At 44.7% G+C, this 23,318-nt stretch overlaps 1 protein-coding gene across 1 annotated transcript in view; it reads left to right on the forward strand.

Annotated features, from left to right (window-relative positions):
* USP43 (ubiquitin specific peptidase 43) overlaps positions 1-23,318 on the forward strand; it is a 113,756-nt gene that overhangs the window by 39,418 nt on the left and 51,020 nt on the right. The window contains exon 4 of the mRNA XM_015416510.1: positions 20,044-20,150. Coding sequence (XP_015271996.1) covers positions 20,044-20,150 — 107 coding nt within the window. The remainder of the gene's footprint in view (positions 1-20,043; positions 20,151-23,318) is intronic.

Genomic DNA, 23,318 nt, shown 5'->3' on the forward strand with positions numbered 1-23,318 from the left:
ATAATAGACCACACCCCTGACAGTACAGCTCATTAGCATATCAGGCCACACCCCCATGTTACCAGAAGTATGGTCATCCAGCCACACTTGGGCAAGATCGCAGCTTTTTTATATGATCAGCAAAAACTTTTAATAATGGAAGAAAAGCCACAATCTCATGCAAGTTTCTCTTTCAGTCACTTGCAAACACTCCAGCAAGTGGTACACATTCTGCATGCTCCATGTCTCACAGGGCTAGCAGATCTATTATCTGGAAAAGACATCCTCCCTTCTCTAGTAAATTATGAATAATACGTTGCCAGTATCCCACAAACCACAAAGCATTTAAATTAGCAAACTATGAACATTATATATAGGTAACAGTCTACCTTTTCTAAATTGCGCCCTTACCCTTAGCTTCCAAACATAAGCTAAGAATTCAGCAACAGACAGGGTAATTGCCGAGAACTCTGTAATACTTGAAATCCTGTGAGGTTGTCTGATAACTCATATCCTCTTAGAGTTTGTATCTGCAGATTCAAATAGCTGAGAAGGAGCCAGGAGATATTCTGTGAGGTGTTCTATCTGAAGTCAGTAATGTGAGGGTATGCTACCTTTCAGTGTGGAAGAGCCTTGTTTCCCCAGATGATGTCAATTTTGCAGGGTGACCTTCCTGATCCCACTGGACCTGACAAGGGCTGTATGTCAAGGGAACTTCTTTGAATGGCTTCACTGGCTCCACTGACCTTTCATTGCCAGTGCTCAGCTGTCAGTTGGAAACATATCCAGTAATACTTTCAGCCTCAGCATTCTCTTTTGTTCCCATATGAAGGCTTGGTATGTATGTGAAGATGTCCTGGAGGCTTCATCTGGTTTAAAATGCAGCAGACAGGCTTTTGTCAGGAACTAGCTGGCTAGATCATATAAATTATGTACTTCAGCATCTGTATTGGTTACCCATTTTCTTCCAGGCCAATTTAAGGTGCTGGTTCTTACCCATAAATCTCTTCACAGTCTAGAACTCTCATACATAATGGACTGTATCACCTGATATACTCCCTTGTGCTAATCCATTCATCCTCTGACAACCTCCTTGCTGTCTCCTCTCTTAGCTTTGTCTACTTCTTTCCAGTTCAGGTAAGATTTTTTTCACTTGTATGTCTGTGGTTATGGAATGGCTAGAAAATCTGTGGGATACAGTCACTCCTTGGTATAAGCTCTGTAGGCAGGACACGGAGGGACAGGTTGTAGTTGTTGGTGTGTTGTACATCAAAGAGGGCATAGAATCAAATAAGTTAGAAAACATCAGGGGAATTAACTCCCCAATAGAAGCTATATGAGTGGAAATACCGGTCCCTAAGGGGTACTTAAAATTGGGGGTGTACTATAGCCCATCTGATCAAACCCTTGAGGCTGATCATGAGATGAAGAAGAAAATAAGGGAGGTGACTAAAACACATTATGTTGTTATATTGGGAGACTTCAGCTACGATCACATTGACTGCGTAAACGTGTTCAAGTCATGCTGTAGAAATGAGTTTCCTAGACATCATAAGTGACTATGCACTGGAACAGCTGGTCACAGAGCCAACCAGAGAGATACAGCTGGTCAGAGAGGAACAGCCAACCAGAGAGGATCAATTGTTCACAGACCCAACCAGTTGGTCACAGAGCCAATCAGATCTTGGACATGGTTCTGAGTGGGTTTCAAGACCTGGTGAGAGATGTAGAGGTTGTTACACCAGTTAGGAACAGTGATCACAATGCTGTTAAGTTCAGCATTCAGGTCAGGTCTGTGGAGGGCTGGCAAACATTAGCACTTTCTGTTTTCTTTAGGGCATAAGAGATATTCTTTAGGAAGCCAGTGGAATGTTAGATTTTGTGATGGATTGCTGTAATGGGTTTCTTCGTATTTTTGTTGTTTGTATTGATGGGATTTGATGCTTTTCTAATCATTATTGCAACCCAGTGTTGCCTTTTAATGCTGTCTTTCATCTTTGAATAAAAAGTGGGCTATAAACATTTATATTAATAAAATTAATGTGTTGAAGAGTACCCACCTGGCTATTTGATGGGGACTTGTTTGCTTACATGGAAGCTGTCGCGGCTCAGGTGGGGTGTCACCTGATGCTGCCACCACTCTGGTTTTAGGTACCCTTGAGAAGGCCCAGAGCACCCTCCCAAGACCTTCAGACCAGTCTTCCCTCTAAGCTGAGTTAGTGTGAGCTAGGTCACAGTTTTTTAGCCTCCGGCTCACACATTTTTGTCTTAGCTCAGGAATAATGGCTCCAGAGCAAACTAATTTCTGCAGTAGCCAAATTGCTTGCTCACAACTTTAATGCCAGTAGCTCACAAAGTAGAATTTTTGCTCACAAGACTCCACAGCTTAGAGGGAGCATTGCTTCCGACCTCCCTTATTTGCCCAATAATAGGCGTGAGGACCAGGCAGAGTAAACAACAAATAACATAAGAACATAAGAGACGCCAGTGTTGGATCAGGCCAAAGTCCCATCCAGTCCAACACTCTGTCACACAGTGGCCAAAAATACCAGGTGTCATCAGGAGGTCCACCAGTGGGGCCAGGACATTAGAAGCCCTCCCACTGTTGACCCCCCCAAGCATCCTGTAAAAGGTTTATTTTACAGCATGCCAGTCAAATATGGGAAATAAGGTGCAAGAACAATAACAGTAAGTGGTGAAAAGAAAAGAAACCAAATGCCCTAACACGTCTAAACTTACTGTCCCTAGCTCACTGTCTCAAGTGGGCCTCAGTCTGCTCACCCTTCCTCTCAGGATGAGGGTCTCTTCCCTGCAGCAGCCTTCCTACTGGCTTTGCTCTCCTGGAAGAAAGAACAGTTCTTCTTCTGTACCAGTTCTTTTGTTATAAGTTCCCTTTCTCTGTGATTGGCTAAAATTGGTGCCAAAACCTCTCAGGAACTTCTGGGAGCTGTAGGCTGGGCCTCCTCCCACTGCTACTCAGGCTCCCTGGGCCTATTAGGCCTCTAGTTGCACCGTCCAGATCATGACAGAAGCATATCAGTAATCTTGTGTTTTAACACCTAGGAAAAGCAGGGTTTCATCCTCTGAATATTAGCATGTAGTGGTAGTTGTAAATATTTCACAGACCAGGAAACCAAAGGATGACCAAAGAAGCTCAGAGTGTCTAGGCTGTGGTCATGGTGGCAGCAAATGATGTTTTCCTGAACAGTATTATGTACTGGACTTGAGGCAGCTCTTTTAAAAAGTGATTTGTTTATTCATCTCACGGAACAACAAACTCACGGAACAATACCAATTTATATACAATCTGGAACTAGCTAAACCACACCCCTAGAATACTAAGGACCAATCATGAGTGAGCACTTAAGACCAATAGGGTTTGTTCCCACTGAATGTCAACTACAGTCCTGGTGGGTCTGTCTCCCAACACCGACCAATTCTGTTGCAGATTTCAGGATACCAAGAGTCAATGGAGCTTGTGGCTGAAGCTCAGGCATTCTGCACTTACAAGTAACACAATACACAACACCCCTCCCTCCTAAGTTAGCACACATAGCCTCTCAGATAGGGTGAGTCTGTGCCCTTTGGGAACGTTGGGGAGTCCCCGCTAGTAAGGCCTGGTCTCCGCTGACATCGGCTGGATGGCTGAGTTCCCGTGTTCAGTGCCGGGTGGCGGGGCGCTATTGCCTTCGACCCAGTAGTTGACTGGGGAGCATTGCAGTTGGACTGGGGAGTGTTGCAATGAGACTGGGGAGCGTTGCAAGTTGCCTCCGACCCGATAGTTGACTGGGGAGCGTTGCAATTCGTAGGCGGTCACTGTAGCTGGGATCCAAATGTCCCAGCCGTAGATGAGGTCACCAGTCTACTATGCAGGCGGGACCATGGCAGACATGTAGTTTTCTGGACTGGTGCCAATGGTGGCTCTTGTCGCGACTCCTGGCAGGGCAGGCAGCATGCAGGTCCTCCAGCAACCGGCGGCGAAGTTTGGGAGGAATGACCATGCGAGTCCCCCATAGCAGGCATCCCTTGTGGACTTACAGTTTGTGTTGACATGACTTGAAAACCTGGAACTCAGGGGCCTGACTGCCGGATGCCACCCTCTCCACACCCAGTTGAGGACCCAGGGAATTGTGGGATCCTTTGCGGAATGTGAGGCGACATCGGTGGCATGAAGCAATGGCTGTGGAAGCTCCTCGATGGCCATGATTTCACAGGCAGGGAATGGGTAGAGTGTCAGTTCCTGGATTGGTTGGCGGCTGAGTGTATCGGTGTGGCTGATGGCTTTTCCCGGCCTGTAGGAGAGTTTGTAGCTGTAAGCAGACAGGAAGGCTGACCAATGAATCGTTCTTGGCAAGGGAACTAGAGGGGCCTGATCTGCTGGACCCCTGTAAGGTGGATGCCCAGAGTATCAAACCAATCACCTCCCAGGAGACTGGGATGATGCCCTTCCACTACTAGGATGCTCAGCTGATCGTAAAAGTCTTTGTAGCGTACCATGAATGTACCTCTTCCCGCAACGGGAATGCGCTGCCTCTGGAAATAAATTAACTGAAGGTCACAAGGTTCTAGTTGACGTTTGTTCCATCTGGGGAAAAGCCGTTGTAGATTCTGCGTCAAGATGATAGTGAGTGCTGACCCCGAGTCAACCTCAATTTCGCAGGAAACGTTGTTTAGGAGTACTGTCACGTAGAAGTCGAACCTGGAGACCTAGGTGTCCCAGTCTTCTGTTGTTTTGAAGTTGCCGTTAGCGGCCATCGTAGTTCCGTGCTGGAGCGGCAGGTGGCTGTGGCCCTTGGGGGCCATCGTAGTTCCTCACTGGAGCAGCAGGTGGCTGTGTCCTTCTTGTTGCTCTGGTGGGTCAAGGTGACAATTCCTTGCCCGCTGTAGTTCAAAGTGGCCCTTGGCGGCCTTCATAGTGGCTGTGTTCCTCTTGCTGCTTCGGTGGGCTAAGGCAACAATTCCTTGCCCACTGCAGTGATTAGCTCAGGTTCTGTGGGGCTGCCTACCCATTAAATCCCACCGTCGTCGCCAGTGTTATATACTGAGATTGAGGCAGTGTTTCCAAAAACAGTGATTTGTTTATTCAGCTCAGAACACAGCAACAAACACACAGAACAATACTAACTTATATACAATCTGGAACTAGCTAAACCACACCCCTAGAATACTAAGGTCCAGTCATGAGTGAGCGCTTAAGACCAATAGGGTTTGTTCCCGCCGAATATCAACTACTGTCCTGATTGGTCTGTCTCCTGACACTGACCAATCCTGTTGCACATTTCAGGATACCAAGAGTCAATGGAGCTTGTGGCTGAAGCTCAGGCATTCTACTTACAAGTAACACAATACACAACAGTAATCATATAGAAATGTCAATTCTTGTTGTATTCCCAGTCCTGAGATTTTTGCCTATTTGCTAAAAATATGTTTTTTCTATGTTTTTCTCTCTCATGGTGCCTCCTTCATCATAGTCCTCCTTATAGCCATTCAAGCTGGAATGTACAAGTTAGTGTGGGTATGTAAGAATGAATGGGGTGGATCTAACTGGAATAGAAAGTAATGTCATGTATATTAATTATTCCCCAGTCTGCTTCTGCCTTTTATAATGAGGGGCTGTGGCTCACTGGAAGAGCCTGCGCTTGGCATGCAGAAGGTCCCAGGTTCAATCCCCAGTGTCTCCAGTTAAAAGATCTGGGAATAGGTGATGTGCTGCTGCCAGTCTGAGTAGAGAATACTGACTTTGATGGACTAAGGGTTTGATTCCATATAAGGCAGTTTCATGTGTTCAGTTTCATGTGTTCACACTGAAATGACAGATGTTTGGGAGCCTCTAAAGAGTGTGGTGTATTGTGCTTTATTTCTCCCCCCCTGTATTTTTATCCTCATCACAGTCCTGAGATTAGGCAATGGCGGAGTGTGTGTGTTATTGGCCCTAGATCACTCAGTGAGCTTTGTACCAATGTGATTTAAACCTGAGTCTACCCAGTAGTAATATGACACTCTAACCATTGCACCACACTCAGTGTATATAGTGTATATATAGCGTATATATAGCATATAGTAGTATGCATAGATAACACACCCTCACATATATACTGACCACTTGTTAACTTGGTGACATCCTTCAGTATAACTCAGACACCCCTGCAGATGTTAGCTAGTAGTTCAAACTTCATACCTTACTACCTCAACTCAGACACCCCTGCAGATGTTAGCTATCAGTCCCCATACCTTACTACCACTTATTTTGGTGTGCATATATGCACAAGTGTGTACACATATACAAAGCGCAGATAGGCAGGGGAGTCTTTGTGTTTGGCTGCAGTGTGCCCAAATTACCACCTGCTGCATAATAATTAACTGCTGTAACTGGTATTATCAACCTAGTTGTTAGAACACCGATGGCTTGTAATTTGGGAAGCTGACTAAGGCATCTCGCTGGCTGTTGCTGCTGGGGTGCTACTTTTCTTACTCTTTCAAGCTCTGCTTAGCTATAACCTCACTGCAGGGATTCCTTTTTGTTTGGGGCTGGGGAGATTCTGAACTGAGTTCAGGAACGAGGTCAAGATTTATAGCTACAAGAGGTTGAACTATTCAGAATGATAAGGGGTAACCAACAGAGAAGTGGAAGTAGAAGAAAACTATGGGATAGTTTAGTTTTCGTCCACTTAGTTTCCCTTAGTTTTCTTCCACTTCTACAAAACTAGAATTGTATCTAGAAGGCAAGGGAATAAACAGAGCATGGGGTATTATGCTCCCTAGGAAAACGAGCTGCTTCCTATGCCAGAGAAAAAGGGGTCTCATCTTAGTTTCCGTGACTGATATTGACTGTGATGAGAACTAGCACACAGACCTGTAATAAAGAGCAAACTTGCAACAATACACTTCACGCTTTTCATGCCATTTGAGGAAACTGTGCAGGGTGCTCTAATTGTTGTATGTTTCTCCACTAAGCCTGTACCATCTGTTTCATCATTATAACAGATACATCATAGAGCCTGTTGTCACAGATGGGAACCTGATCCAAGCAGACTAACTGCAATGCTGCTAATGGAGATTGCAGGAAAATAAATGCATGAGAGAGCCTCATGTAAGTCAGTCCAGTGTTTGTTGCACAGCTGTTATGTTAACAAACACAGTGAGGTGGGCAGTCCTGAAAACACATCAGGGATGTGTATTTATAGTCTGAAAAGACAAAGCAGACCCTTTGTCTATTTTGGAATAAAGCTCTTTTGCCTTTTCCCATCCATTCCTGCTTTTTTAAATCAAAGCAGTGGCTTTTAATCATCATCATCATACCTTTATTGGCATTATAAAAGGGAGAATATTGAGCAAATACATAAAGGAACTAAACATAAAATGAATCATGAATTAATTATCCCAAGTTTACAATATATTGTTTCGTATAAAAATGGCAACATATAAAATTTTTGAAACTGAATCAGTTATATTGTCATCAGTGTTGTTAAGTAGAAACAACAGTTTATATGCATCAGGAAAATCCATAATGCTGGATAAGACTGAAGATAAAATACTTTGTCTGATATTATTATAATAAGGAAATTCTAACAGTACACGGGACACTGTTTCAATAGTTCCATTTAGACAGGGGCAATGTCTATTAATAAGGGGTATACTCTGAAATCTTCCGGTTAAATTGCTGATGGTAAAACATCTTCCAGATGTAGAGCATCTGATTTGGCATGAAGTATCATTATATAACCTGCCAATAAGAAAGAGCAGCCTCTTATCAAGGGATGTATTGGCCATTTTTTTCCATAGGAGATTTCTAGAAACAGTCGAAAGCTCCTGTGAGGTCCACAAAGGCCACATATAATTTGGATCTTCTACATACTACATATTTATTAATTAGGTGGGTTTTTAATCAAATTAATGGTTAAACTTCAGAGAATGGGATTAGAACCCTAAAATTCCCAGGAAAAATAAAGGGTAATTTAACCAAGGCTATTTGTTCAGAACTAGAATTTTGAATATGAAACATAGAAATAAGTAATCATAAAATACAAAAGGTAAGTGACATTGCCTTGAGCTAATGTTGTTGGGAAGTTTGAAGAAGGTAGCCTTCAGTGCAAACTTAAGAACATAAGAACATAAGAGATGCCAATGTTGGATCAGGCCAAAGGCCCATCCAGTCCAACACTCTGTATCACACAGTGGCCAGAAATACCAGTGCCATCAGGAGGTCCACCAGTGGGGCCAGGACATTAGAAGCCCTCCCACTGTTGACCCCCCCCCCAAGCGCCAAGAAGACAGAGCATCACTTGCCCCAGAGTCCCTATCTGTACCTTGTGGCTAATAGCCACTGATGGACCTCTGCTCCATATGCTTATCTAATTTCCTTTTGAAGCCGTCCATGCTTGTAGCCGCCACCACTTCCTGTGGCAGTGAATTCCAAGTGTTAATCACTCTTTGGGTGAAGAAGTACTTCCTTTTATCCGTTCTAACCCGACCACTCAGCAGAGTTGAAGTTGACTTCAGTGGACTTAGAAGGGTGTAATTCTGCTTAGGATAGCACTGTGAGTCTTTTTTCCAGGGGTAGGTATTATGGCCCTCTCAGGTAGGCAGTAAACCAACTCGTTCACACATGTGCCCCTGAGCAGTTTGGCTCCTTCGCCACGACTCAGTGCAAGAGGATCATACATGCTGCTGCTTCTTCCAAGCACCCCTCCTGGTTGGAAATAGGAGTTTGTGCAGATTACTCTGCAGCACTTCTGGTCCTCTTTGGACAATTTCCTATTCCCTTACTGAGATCTAACACTTTCATACTTCTTTATGTCCCAGTGACTTCAGCAGACTAGAAGAATTGGGAAGCAGTCATTCTCTGTTGCCTTTTCCAGGAAATGGGTGAATGTCTGAATGGCCCTTGTGACATTGCAAGGCCTCTGGGGCACTGTCTTTTACTGCTGGAAGAAGTATTGGAGGTGGTGGAGCCCGAGTTTCTAAAATTCCTTTTTCACTTGCAGACACTGAGGTGCTAAAAAGAGTCAAAGATGCCACTTGACTCAGACTTTGTTCTGCTGCTTCTGACCAACACGGATATCCACCTGAATCTAAAAAGTGTATGAGAGGATCTATCTGTGTGCAACAGGGCAGCAGAAGATGAGTTCCACTATTGGGGAAGGGATTTGTAGTGGACACATCCTGTGCTCCGTGGCCCGTAAACACTTACAGCTGGTCCTGCTAATTTCCTGTAAAGGCATAATTTTTTTCAATACACACAGTTGTCAGTTATAGACTATCTCACCATAGTCTTGAAACCCAAAGGCAAATTTAATTGCTCAAATTGAATAAGTCAAGTAGGCAGCTATTCTGTTGGTTATGGTGCTTAGACTGGAATCTGGGAGACCCAGGTCTGAATCCCCACTCTGCTGTGGAAGATCACTGGGTGACCTTGAGCCAGTCACACACCCTCAATCTAAACCGCCTCACAGGGTTGCCGTGAGGATAAAATAGAGGAGAGGAGGACAATGTAAACAGCTTTGGGTCCCCATTGGGAGAAAGGCTGAATATAAGTGAAGTAAATAAATAAATAAATTACCTCAGTGCCTAGTAATTCAGTAGGGTATATGATATGTTCAGTGTTAAATGACATTCCTTGGTCAGGAAGCAATATTGGAAGGTGTGGAGATGCTCTGTGAACTTGTAGCTATGTTAAGAGGTTGTGAAGTGCCAGCTTTAGCCAGTCCAAGTAGGTATTCAAACCACCTTACCTCCACTGTGTTAATTCTTCTTGATCAAGCAATTTCACCCCCATCTTACAGGTTTGCAAGCATTTTATAAAAATAGTTGCCCTAATCTGATTCTCACCTTCTCCCCCCCCCAATAAACAGCTGGGCCCCAATCTACATATTAAATAATTGTTCATTCTAAGATGAAATGATTTGGTTGATTTCCAAACAAGCAGAAAACTTTGGTTGCAGTATCCATTTATAGGGTAAATCTTTACTTTCTGATTTCAAGAATGACTAGCAGTAAAGCCCATTGTGAAAACAATACAACGGGATCTAGAAAGAGGCTCTGGGGGAGTGCTCTGGCTTTGGGCAAACAGTGTCATTTTGCTGTGGTGACCTCAGCAGGGTATAATGGCAGAGTCCACTGTTTTCTCCAGAGGAACTGATCTCTGCTCCCTGAAGAGCAGTTGTAATTTTGAGTGATCTGTAGCCCTCACCTGGAAATTGGCAACAATTGTTACCCAGGACGAAATGGCTGGTTTGGAGGGTGGAGTCTATGGCATTCTACCTGTCTGATGTCCCACCCCTCCGCAAACCCCACCCTCTCCAGGCTCCACCCCTCAAATCCCCAGGAATTTGCCAGCCTGGAGTTGGCAACCCCATCTCCTTCGCAGCTAACCATCAACCTACCATTATCTGCCCCTTTGACTTCAGCTGACTTCCGCCCTCCCTTCTGCAGAGCAATTGTAATTTTGAGTGGTCTCCAGCCCTCACCTGGAGATTGGCAACAATGGTTCCCCATGAGGGACTGAGTGGTTTGGAGGGTGGAGTCTATGGCATTGTACCTGTCTGAGGTCCCACCCCTCCTCAAACCTCACCCTCTTCAGGCTCCATCCCTCAAATCTCCAGGAATTTCCCATCGGGAGTTGGCAACCCTATCAGGATTGGCCCCAATATGTTTTCTCCCAAAGGGCAAAGTAGGTGACTGGACCAAACTTAGTTGCCTACCAACAGGCACTGAGGGGAAAGTAGGGTTGCCAGCTATAAGGAGGGAAATACCTGGAGTTTTGGGGGGTGGATTCTGTAGAGGGCAGCATGGGGGGGGCGGGGGCGGAAGGACTCAGCAGGTATAATGTCATAGGGTCTACCCTCCAAAGCAGCCATTTTCTCCAGGGGAAACTGATCTCTGTCATCTGGAGATCAATTGTAGCAGTGGGAGATCTCCAGGTCCCACCTGGAGATTGGCAACCCTAGGGGAAAGTCAGCTGCACAGCAGGGGGTTGAAGAGAATGGTTTGATGGGTGCTGGGCCAAGATTGGCAACAATAGTTCCCCAGGAGCAAATAGCTGGGTTGGAGGGTGGAGTCTATGGCACTGTAACCTGTCTGAGGTCCCCATCTCCCCAGGCAGCTTTTAAAACATGATCCTGGGACCTACACACCACCAGACATTCCAACTGCCTTGCGGGGGGGGGAGTATGAGGTGTGGAATGGAGTGAAGTCCAATCAGCTTCCATATGCAAAAGACCTGGAAACCCTGGGCGGGACTGCACAAAGCAGCCAGTCAACCCAGCCAGCGTCTTCTGACTGACAGTTCAAGCGTCCATACACTAAAGGAGTGCATTTTAGAACTTTGGCACCCACTACTCAATTATATATAAGGAGAGAGATGTGTGTGTGTGTGTGTGTGTGTGTGTGTGTGTGTGTGTGTGTGTGTGTTCTGAGCAGTGGTATGTTAAGGTTGAAAGTGTGTGAATGGTCCATAATCCCCCAGGCAACTTTTAAAACATGATCCTGGGACCTACACACCACCAGACATTCCAACTGCCTTGCGGGGGGGAGTATGAGGTGTGGAATGGAGTGAAGTCCAATCAGCTTCCATATGCAAAAGACCTTGAAGGTTCCATATGCAACTGACATTCCAACTGCCTTGCGGGGAGGGGGGTGAGTTTGAGGTGTGGAATGCAGTGAAGTCCAATCAGCTTCCATATGCAAAAGACCTTAAAACGCTGGGCGGGACTGCACAAAGCAGCCAGTCAACCCAGCCAGCGTCTTCTGACTGACAGTTCAAGCGTCCATACACTAAAGGGGCCAAATTTAGAATGTTCATATAGAATGTTCTTACTCAATTATATATAAGGAGAGATACATGGACAGCGTGGAAACTACAACTTGGGCGACACCTGCTTGGGAATTTTCTTTTGCTGCTGAGGACCCAGAGTCTGTTCCTTAATGGATTAAACATTATGCACTTGTAATATCTGTCCTGTATTGCTCTTCAGTCTGTATCATCTAAGCTGTGATTGTGTATTAGCATTTCTGTTTGTTTTCCCTTTTTTGCTTTGCTTAGTTCAAAAAAACAACATTCATGCATTTTTCTGGATGACATAAGCCTTGTGACAGTTTTCGACACCATGCCAAGAATTTTCCTTCAAAACACCTGCCCTCCCTGCTTTATCTGAGAATCCCAGCAGGAAGTTGAGTTCAGAGATAGAATCTGAGGCTGAACAAGGACAGTTTATCTAAAATAACACAATCTGAGGTAAATATAACCATTGGCCATAGAGAAATGGGGTGGTAATCTTTAACCAGTACATGCTAGGAAATAAATCTTTACAGTCAGGGGATTTGTTACTGTATTAGACTCGTAATAAACTGTTCCACTTAAACTACCACACTCAGCTGTATTTCAGTAACCATTTAAGTTCCCGGACAGTTCCAGGATACTGGGCGCTTTTGCATTCTCATTATTGTCGCTTGTGTGTCCCTGTTGCTTTCCACAGTTTGCAAGTTTTTGTGCTGGACATACAGAGATGTAGTACTGAATCAATCAGTAGAGGGAGCAAAACACATATGGAAAAGACCCCCCCCCAAAAGCAATAGGGACTAATAAGCAACAAAAATGAGAATGCAGAAGAGCCCCATGTCCTTAGTAGACTCTCCTGTTGTGCTAACCCAGTCCCTAAACTTCCTTTTCACTAAACTACCTCCCAACTTCCAGCCTTCAGCTGTCAAGACCTTAACCCACTTCTGCTTCCCAGCCCACAGGTCCTGTTGATTGATGAAACCTCACTGTCACTGGCTCCTCTGTGAATGCGTGTACAATCATTGTATGATGTGCACTTAATTTTTCTTTATACTAACATTCAACTCCTGTGCAGCTGAATGTGTGACATAAACCACATATTTACCCAGGTACGGATCCCTGGTTTCATTAGTATAATGAACACACATTGACTCTTACAGACAGATGTGTGCACATACATGCAGGATGTACATTTATCTACTGTAACATGTGAATATCATCAAACATCTAATCACCAGTTCCCTACTCTAATTGTTCAATATTATTTGTTAAGAATGGTGATCTGCTTGGACAGCTTTTGTGTGTGTGTGTGTGTGTGTGTGTGTGAAGTTCAATGGGATTGTAGAAACTTCAGTTGAGTTGCTCTTGAGAGCACTACAATATATCAACTAAGTAAATGGTATGGTTTTCACTGCCTTCCTTTTAGGTGCCAGGATGAAGGCTGTTTAGCTTAGTCCTGTACTTGTGCGTTAAAAGTCACACCAGGATTGTCTCTTGTCCTGTGACAGTAATTATAGAAGACATTGCTCTGGTAGCATTTCTTTTTTATCCTTGGTTTACGGTGGCTGTATAGACATTGAGTCCTGCATCGGACGTTTTCCACAGTGTCAAGTTTCCCCACGGCTGCACTTACATTCCTCTGCTGCTTTCCCTCATTTCCACAGATGTTTTTGCAGTTTGTCCCCTGTTGCTCCACAGCATCTGATTTCCCTGTTTCCTGGCATTTCCATGCTGCGCTGCAAGAGGGGGCAAACTGCTTTTTTTGCTCCTAGGAGGGAGAAATCATCTGTGGAAACAAGGGAAAGCCGCGGATGAAGAGCAGGCAGGTGGAAACGTGATACTGCAGAAAAGTCTCAGTCTGATTGCCACACCATTCACTGATGTTTCCTCTCTCACTCACCCCCTTAGACCTTGGCAGCAAACTACTCTGTGATACATACATGGTACACAGTTTATCTTTCCATCAAATTCTTCTGGAGCATTGGTGATCAGTAAACACAGCATAATTCCCTGCTGCTTGTGGCAGATGCTTAGTGGCCCTCCCTTCTAAACAGGATGCTAAAGCTAAAAGATTCGACAAACTAGTGGGATGGAGCAGCCACCTCTTCCCTCAACCCCAAACAATGACAGACTGGGGGGAAAAGGCCACTGCAGCTTCAGAAGATTCCATAATCAGAGGCAATGATAGATCACCACATTTGTTGCTTGATTTTCTTTTGAAATACTGGGGAAAGGAGATATATTAACAAGAACTTTGCTTACAGTTGTTGTCCAGCATTACATTGCCACTTACACTTTACATTGCCTTGCTAGATCCTTCTGGATAGCAACTCACCTAACTGCAGGGTGCAATCATACGAACTGTAAGTGGCGGCATACGCGCGATTCCAGCATGGAGCAAAGCGGCGCGTTCAGACAGGAACGTCTGCCCAGGATCCTGTAGTTGTCAGCGTGCCGTTCTGTAGCGCCGCAGGAGCGTAGTAAAAAACCACTGTGGAAAGTCCACTAGCATCCGGAAACCGCGGGGTGCGTGCTGGGATATGATCGCGCAAATGCGCTTCATTTCGTCCGGGGGGCAAACAGCCTCACTCCCCCCCGGATTATATTGCGTGTGTGACCGCAGCCTGCAGTCTCATATTTAGCATCCTGGAACCAGTAGTCCAGTCATTTTTAAACCTCTTAACATACAGGAACCGTTTTGCCTTGTCTCACCTTCTGCGAGACTCCTCTGTATTGTAGAAGACTTGGGAGTATTCTCTATACTTTGTGTAGGGTACTAACTAGGCTTTTTAAGCCTCATTGTTTCCCTGCATGAACTAAGACTATGACCTACACCCTCAACACCAACACCAACATCCTGCTGCAGTTCTGAATTGCACAGAAAAAGTAATAGTGAGAGACAAACTAATGACTCCCCCAGCCCCCTATAATAATACTCGGTGGTTTTCTCATTGCCATTGCGGATGCCATTTCAGCACAGTGGCGGTGGGACTTCCTTATGACAGGTTCTGTATTTTTCCTGCCAGAATTCCCCACAGCAGCCATACCCGCCACCTCCTGTCCTGTGTGTGTGCACATGGTTAGGTGCCATCAAGTCATCAACCTGTGAAATAATATCCTCTAAAATGTCCTATCGTTAACAGCCTTGCTTAGGTCTTGCAGACTGAGGGCCATGCCTTCCTTTAATGATTCAATCCATCTCATATTGGGTCTTTTATCTTCCTCTTTTCCTGCTGCCTTCAACTTTTCCCAGCATCATTGTCCTTTCCAGTGACTCTTGTCTTTTCAAAATGTAACCAACATTCGATAGCCTCAGCTTAGTCATTTTAGCTTCTAGGGAGATTTCAGGCTACTGCGCTACTGGGGGCTTTTTTGTTTATTTTTTAAAAATAGCAATTAATGTATCAATATAGCATTATAATAATCTTTCTTTTAGGTCCTCTGAAATCTCACCTTTAATTTTTAAAAAGTAAGTCCCTGGTTCTTTTCACTTGGAGATACAGGCATAGCATCACAATGAAAAGGTCTAGAGACTTTACTTTCTTTTAAAAATGAAAGCTGGGAATTCAGAGGGCCACTAGACGGATACTAAATTGCTATAGTAATCTGTAAATTATGGATTTTTAAAACAGTGTTATGTAGGGGGCCATGGCCAATGGGCAGGGAAAATGGCACTGATGTGTGCAAGACGAGGAAATGTCTCAACTATCCTGCCTACATGACAACAATCTTTACTTTTCTGAGATCTTTCCTAAAAGATCACAGTAGAGAAGGTTCAGGAAAGATCACAGGAAAGCTGGGGGAAAGTTGATAGGTTGGAAACCAAAACATTAAAAAGACCAAATACCCAAATGAGGAAGCAATTCACCTCCTCTGACTTCTTAGAGACAGTAGTCCATCACTACTGACCTTTTCTCTGAGGAACTGATAGGCTTCCAACTCAGTATCAGCTAGTTTTGCAACAGTTGTGTGCTCTGTACTGGCACAGCTTCTTTTTGCATTTTCCTGCAAAATAGAATATTTTGCTCTGTACACTAGTACCAGACTGCCATCCTGGGCATAATCAGGGCAGCAGTGTTTCCACACCTTCACAAGGCCAAATGGGATGATGCACACAGACTGAGTTTTCTATAAAAAAGAAAAATTAAGAGCATCCTTGGGAGGCTGCCAAGGGTCACAGAGGAATAGTGGCTTGTAGTACTTAAACCTTTCCCTGCTGGCTGTTTTCCAAATCACCCTCCAGATGCCTTTTCCCTCTGTGGGAATAAAGATATGAGCACTGACACTTTCCTCTCCCAGGGAAAAGCAATTTGGAGAGGATGGTCTTGAGTAGGAAAATAGTCCACAGGGAAAGAAAGAAGTGAGTATTCTCTCTCTCTCTCTCTCTCTCTCTCTCTCTCTCTCTCTCTCTCTCTCTCTCACACACACACACACACACACACTCACACTCACACACAGCTGCTCCTCCAATTAAATTCACAGTCTCCTGAGGCTGCTTTAATTTTAAAAAAAGTAAAGAGGAAGTCGAATACATACATAGTTATAGAATGTTTAGCACAGTCCACAGTCACTCGTGCAAATAAGAAAATTCAATCAAATCACCTGAAGGATGGAGAGAGATTCTCTTCCTGAGAATTCTGATAATGATATGGGGAATAGGTTCTCTTTTTTCACAGGATATCTACAGAGCTGCTGAAGCCCCAAACCCCGAGTTATGTTTTGATAATGTAAAAGTACACAATGTCTAGGGACTTCTGCTGCAAAAACTGTGGCAGCTGATATCTTTAGCAAAGAATGGAGCAGTTTTTGCTGCTTAGATACTTTCTGTTGATGTCCACATTGTTGCTGTTAATATCATTGCTTTCAATAACCAGGCAGCACATTTATTTTCATACCATTTTAGGTCTTTGCTGCTTAGATACTTTCTGTTGATGTTCATATTGTTGCTGTTAATATCGTCGCTTTCGATAACCAGGCAGCACATTTTTTTTCATACCATTTTAGGTCCCCTTGAATGGAAAGGTCATTCTTTGTTGCAGGCAATGTCCTTGCAGTGGTCGAAAAGGGAACTTGGCCTGGGAGAAAATTGAATTTTAGGTGTTCTGGGTTTGTGGGTTTGTATATCAGCAAGTCAGGTTGAAATTACATGTGACACATAGTCCTGTGTATATATTTCTGCCTGTTTGTTTAAAAAGCAGAGAGGCTGATCTCTTGAATAGAGGACCAGCATGATTTGGCGGGGGTAAAGATCTAGAACAGCATGATTTGGAGTGGGAAAAGATCTAGAAAGGAAAGGATTAAGAAGCACTTCCTCCATTTTCTGCTCAAGACTGCAAGCAAGGCTGGGGGAAAAGATGATGGTGATGGTGATGATTTTGCCTCAGTGCATTACTTTGCGCAAAGAAACCAAGAACCCATATTTATTTACCTGATTCCATTCCCTACCTGTGCTTGGCTGCTAACAAACTTACTATAAGAACAATGTGGCAGGAGGAGGGAATCACTTTTGTCTTGCTTCTATGCACGGCTTCCATGGTCTTTTCATAACTCTGGTTTGTGTAACAGCCCGTTCCACCGCACAGCCCTGTGCCGGCTGTCTGAAGCACTTTCATAGTACTCACAGAGCTTCCATTGTCTGAAACAAACTAATTAATTACCTTGTTCCTTGTCCAGTTCTGTCGTACTCTTCCAATTAAAATGCACATGAATGCTGGCTATTTCCTTCTTTCTTTGTATAAACGCACACACTGCATTGTGACATGCAAAGAGACATCCTCCTTGTACAGAATCTTATCTGCTCGGACTGTAAAATAACTTCTCCCCAACAAACACAAAAGGCTGCCTTACGCTGAGGTAGGTCATTTGTGTTCTGACTGGCTTCCTGAGCCCATGTCTCACACAAAGATCTTACCCAGGCCTGCCACTTGAGATCTTTTTAAATTGGAAATGATGCTGGTGTGCTGGTATTCGAGGCTGTGATTCTTCTTCTTGAAGGAGATATAGTTTGGGTTAGAGCTTAAGAACTTTCTGGAGTTTCCTTCTGCACCAGAGCAGAACCCATATGTAGAACTGCACAAATCACACACCAGCCCTCAAACACTCTCTAGTCCCAAGCCCTCAAAGCTATTTTCCTTGAAGACTCCCACACATGCTTTCCCTCTCAGGAAAGTTTTACACAAATACTTCCTTCCTCACTTAGTTTTTGTGGGAGTGGAGGACAGATGGGGGGGGGGGAGCTGTTTCCAGTGGTTCAGAATACAGTATTTCGGTGGTATTGTGGTGTCTTGAGTATTTTGAGGCACTTGGAGACTTACTAAAACCTGATGCCGGCTCTGGGTGTACATATAGAAAAGAATTTGAATGTTATTGCAACTGCTGGCAAAGCACTAACTGAGGTAAAGTCCAACCTATGAATACTCATTTAGCATGCTAGTGGAACAACCATTTTGGCCGGTGATAGTTGTCATGCCAATGTTATACTTTCATAGACCACTGCATGCAAGCATTTTAGTGAAAATGCCATGTGGAATGCTTCTACATAAAAGTGATTTGTCCATAGCCATTGTAATATTTACATTGGGCCTGCATCAGAATGTAGAACCTGCGCCCATATAAGAATGCAGGCCTAAAAGCAAAAACAAAACAACAACAACAACAAATTTAACTGCTGAATAAAGACTGATTCTTGTATGGCTTTTCCCCATATGGGTTTATACCAGTGTAGGAGAAAAAGTGCATTCTGTTTTGACAAAGAAGTTTTGCATAGAATTTTGTGAACATTTGAATTACTTTACAAACCACCATGCAGCCATGTTCAGAAGTAGTCTCCATTTAAGGCTGGAGAAAAACTGCTCGCTTGGTAAAGCCAGCGAGTCATAACTTTTAAAATCCATTGTTCTTTCTCTCGTATCAGGAGGCATCCACTCCTTTGCTTTTATAAAGGGAAACCGCTTTTCTAGACAGGGCAAATGGTATGATTAACGATGCCCCAAATCTTTTTTTCATCCATCCTGCTACCTTTGCAAAATTCATTAAAACGCTCATCTTGTTTGTCTTAATGGCGGCGGAGAGGGTGTGTGTGGCCAGCATAGCCCCCTGATCTGTGAGGCTGCTGCAGCCCAATTCAGATGTTACCATTATGGTGTGGCACAGCTGTTGCTGCTGGGAAAACTGCTCTTGCCTGGTCAGAGCTCCGTGACACCGCAGTTATCACTTACTAAGGGCTGCCACATAGATTGTGTGGTTACTTCCAGGCGGAGATGTAACTTGCATACATTATTACTACAGTGTGGAACTTTGCTACCAGGGGAGGAAGGTTGGGAACATCTTTGTGCCAGCAGTATGGGATCTGGGCTGGGCTTCTGTCCCTCCTCAGTTGCAGGTATTTAGCCTGAGCATACCCAGAGCCTTTCTCATGGGCCCAAGAACATTTGGTCACTGGGTCTGAGCCGTAGTTTGCATCCTATGGCCCTGGTGGTCTGGCTCATTGGATCCAGGGCCAAAGTAGGTGTTAGGCTGTAGTTGCTGGGGTTTTTCCGTTTGTCTAAATTATGTTTTCTGTACCTTTGTAAGCCACTTTTGAGTCTCCAGTGGGGAAAACAGTGGAATAGAAATACCAAAATAAATACATACTGAAGCAGTTTGAGGGTAGTTTTAACTACACAATGGTGGTAACATGAATGAGTCCTGGACGCAAGTGGCCAGGGTTGATTCCACTCTCAGCTATGCGATGGATTCTCCACCTGAGAAGAGGGCTCTGGGGTAGCACTTTCTTCCTGCTCTCTAGGGAGAGTAATAGGCCGGCTTTATTTGATTCTTTTGTTCCTTTGATGCCTTACCATGTACAGTAAATCTCTTCCGTTTTCTGACCAGAGTGTTTCGTCCCTGCCCCAGCCTTCTGATTTACAAAAAAAGAGACTCTGAAACTGGCAGGTCGGCTTTTGAACAGGTGTCTCTTATCTTAGTTACTGTATAGAACAGGACATATTTGTGAAAACTGAAATACAAAAACACACCTCCCGAATTCTTAATTTCCAAACTGTCAAGTTATAACATCGTCACCTAGCCAACACTGCACTCCCTCTTTTAGCAACTGTTTTGCTACTGAAAGTCAGTGGGAAGTGTGAAAAGTGAGGGAAATGGTGTTGAGCAGGGAAGGGAAGGGTACAGCCAGGATTTTGAAATGGAGTCCATTATGATGAGTAGACTCGTCTAGGTGCCCTCGTCTAGGTTTGCACTGAGGTGTCTCAGCAGCTACAACTCAGCCTCTGCCTCTGTTTTCCCCTCAGCCTCCACCTGGACAGGAGGAGAGCAGTAGCAGCAGGAGCGCCCAGCCAGCTATCCAGCCTCTCAAGGGTCAGAGTTTTGTACAGAACCACTTCCAGGCCCAGTACAGGTAAGCAGTGTGGGCTGAGAGGTCCATGTACTATTCACAGACCTTCCGGTACCAACAGCAGGGGAGAGCCTCGTCCTCTACGCCCTGTTCCTTTTGAATCCCCATAGCAACTGGTTGGCCACTGTGTGAAATAGTATATAGTAAATAGTTTATTAGTATAGTAAATAGTATATTATGTGAAACAGTATACTGTATCACACTGCAGGCTGTACTTATGTTCTTATGTATCTTTACTATCACTATTACAGTGCTGCCAAAATATTGCATTTCATTCCAGGCAGCTAAGGCAGGCAGACCTGGAGGGCATCGGCTTAGATGAGTGAGTACTCTGCTGGCACCAATGTCCAGCTCAGACAACAGGAAGAAACTTTAGGTTGGGTGAAAACCAATTATTCCGTTTGGATGACACACCAGAGCTGACTCACCTACTCGGTTGTCATTCTTGTCATCTTGCCAGGTGCCTGATTGATGGATTTCACCGATGGTGATGGTGGCAATGGCAGTGCTCCCAAGCATTGCAGCAGTATGTTGGTGGCAGAGACAAGCTAGTGGATAGCCTTCTGAAACAGAACCAACTGTACATTTTCCTGCACCACCTTAGTTTTGCCCTTGTTCTTTGGTGCCTTTAGTTCTGTAGGCTGCCAAAGCTGCAGGGACCTAGCAAGCATACTTCTCTCCCCTCATGCAGTTGCATAGTAGGGATGTGCAGGGTTTCTTATAGACAGCTGACAGAGACTGTATATACTATCCTTTAAGGGCTTATCTTACTTCGGGAAATGGGACCCTCAATCCTGACATAACCAAGTACAGTGGGAAAGGACCAAGTCTGGCTGTTGAAGTGTGGGGAATGGTGATGTGGAACACATCAGTTCTGCTTTTGTAGTTGGGGTTTAGCACTATCCCGCAGACAGAGCCACTCATGGCTCCTAAGGCTGCGATCACATGCTCCTTTAGATCCAACATAGGTGCAAATGTCTGATGGATCTAAAGGGAGTGATCAGACAGCAACATCTGGGAAGAGGCCTGCAGTTGTCAGCAACCCGTGCTGCTCCGCCACGGAAGCAGAGTTAAAAGACACCAGGGAAAGTCCAATAGTAAGAGGTTGCTACGGGCCATAGACGGACTTTCCTCTGTCGATCGCTTAAGCAGGCTCTCATGCCGTCAGGATGGTCTGTCCATCCCGACTCTGTGCCACTTCCCCCCCCCCTTCACAGTATGCACATCATTGCTTATCCCCACACTCCATAGGGGGCCCTCAGTGCAGAGGTGCGAATCCTCGTTTATGCACAAGGGAAACAAAGGGCAAAAAAACTCCCAACTCACCCACAGTTGTGTCTGATCACACAATGATGGGCTGTGCCCGCAGCTTCAAAGGGCTGTGTGATCTTGCATCTGCGTGTCAAATTCCTCCGGAGGAAATAGCCTCACTTCCCCTCCACTTCAACTGGCGTGTGTGACCGCAGCCTAATTGTCCTGCATCAGACACAAGCAAGGGAGAAGGGAAAGCACGACAACCTCAGTTTGGATGAGGCAGCAAGCCCTTTCTTTGGCATATGCGCACACGCACACACACACACAAACACACACACACACACACAACATATGGCTCCAACTGCTGCTGCTTTTTTGTCTCTGGCAGTAGGAGTGTAATGTACCCATCTCAGACCGCATGCGCGGCCATTTCACAATGTGGTCATGCGAAGCGAACGAGCTTCGCTCGCAGTAACAATGGGACAAGCGGATCCTAGCCGGCACCTATCGGCAGGCTAGGCTCCCGGCTGAGAGCCTATGGAACTCTCGGCCACTGTAAATAGCCAATCACTTGTGTGTGGGTGTGTTTGGGGTGCGGGGTTGTGCACATATAAACCAGCCTGCGAGCTGGGTACTCTCGTCTTGTTCTGAGCTGAAATAAAGTATGAGAGCTGAAATCACTAGTAAGTCTCAGTACTTTTCAAGGAGGAAAGACCTGGGAATGAAGCTTGAGGCTCCTGGCAGTGAGGCTGCTCTCTGAGATAAGGCTATAATGCCTGATGTCTGCCAGAGCTTTCAACTGTTCCTCAATGGATCCACCGTGGGTACTGAATAGGGTGATACTGAATAGGGTGAGAAATAAGCAATTTTAAATGCACCTTCTACTTTTAGGTGCTGTGCCCATTCCAAATGTATCTTGCCTTCTCCATTCAGTGCTGGTGCTATAATGGCTCCTGTCTCTGGACAGATCAGGTGATCCTTCCCCCCACTCAGGTTGCATAAAGGTTGCATCAGTAGTTTGGGAACATTTCCCCCCCTTGAATACGGAATGTTAGAAGTACCTACAAAACCTATGATTTCCTTTGAGGGCCCCCCCCTTAATTTGCAAATATGTCTTTTATTTCTCTGTTGAGGAACACAATGATCCCTATTCCCCCAAAGTGAATTTGTCATCTATCTCCTGAGAAATGAACTGCAGGAAATCTGGAGTGTGAATGGGTGGGTCAGAGGCAGGTGAAAAGAGGAAGAATGGAGTTGTGGATTGCCTGTGAGAGGTCATTGGCTCATATGCAGTTTTCACTGTGAATGGCAGCTCAGCAGACCCCTGCCCCTCCACTCTGGCATTTTAGCTTGCTCAGTTTTACATTATAGTCTTGGTTTACATCAGGCACTTAAACTAAAATTAAATGAGACATTTTCTTCCCGCTGCTGCAGCCCAGACACTCAGTCAGGGAAGTTAATTTACGTCAGCAAAGTGTATAATTAAGAATGTGCTAAAACTCAGGAGCAGATTCTAAAATTTCTGAATATGGATTAAGACATTTAGAAGTGCTGATGTGACAGACAATGTGGTATGTCTAGAATGAGATTGCTGCAAAATGTTTCACTTCATCTTTGCATCTAACAAATGGCAATTCCTGTGTCTGACAAGGAATATTGCACACAAGACCACTCATAGAGCCAAGGTGGGGCCTTGCTTGCTGCTTGGCCTGTATGCTGCTAAGAGGCCTTTGGATAATCCTCTTGTTGTTTAAAGTTTAAACCCCTTCTCACTAGAGTTGGGCCACAGAAAGAGGAAAGAGGGAAGGAAAGAGGGAAAGAAAGAGAAGGAAGGAAGGAAGGAAAGAGGGGATAAAAAGAGAAGGAAAGAGGGAAAGAAAGAGAAAGAAAGAAAGAAAGAGAGGGAAGGGAAGAAGG

Source organism: Gekko japonicus, unplaced genomic scaffold (genome assembly GCF_001447785.1).
Source record: "Gekko japonicus isolate JY-2015 unplaced genomic scaffold, Gekko_japonicus_V1.1 scaffold2544, whole genome shotgun sequence".
In the NCBI taxonomy this organism is placed as follows: Eukaryota; Metazoa; Chordata; class Lepidosauria; order Squamata; family Gekkonidae; genus Gekko; species Gekko japonicus.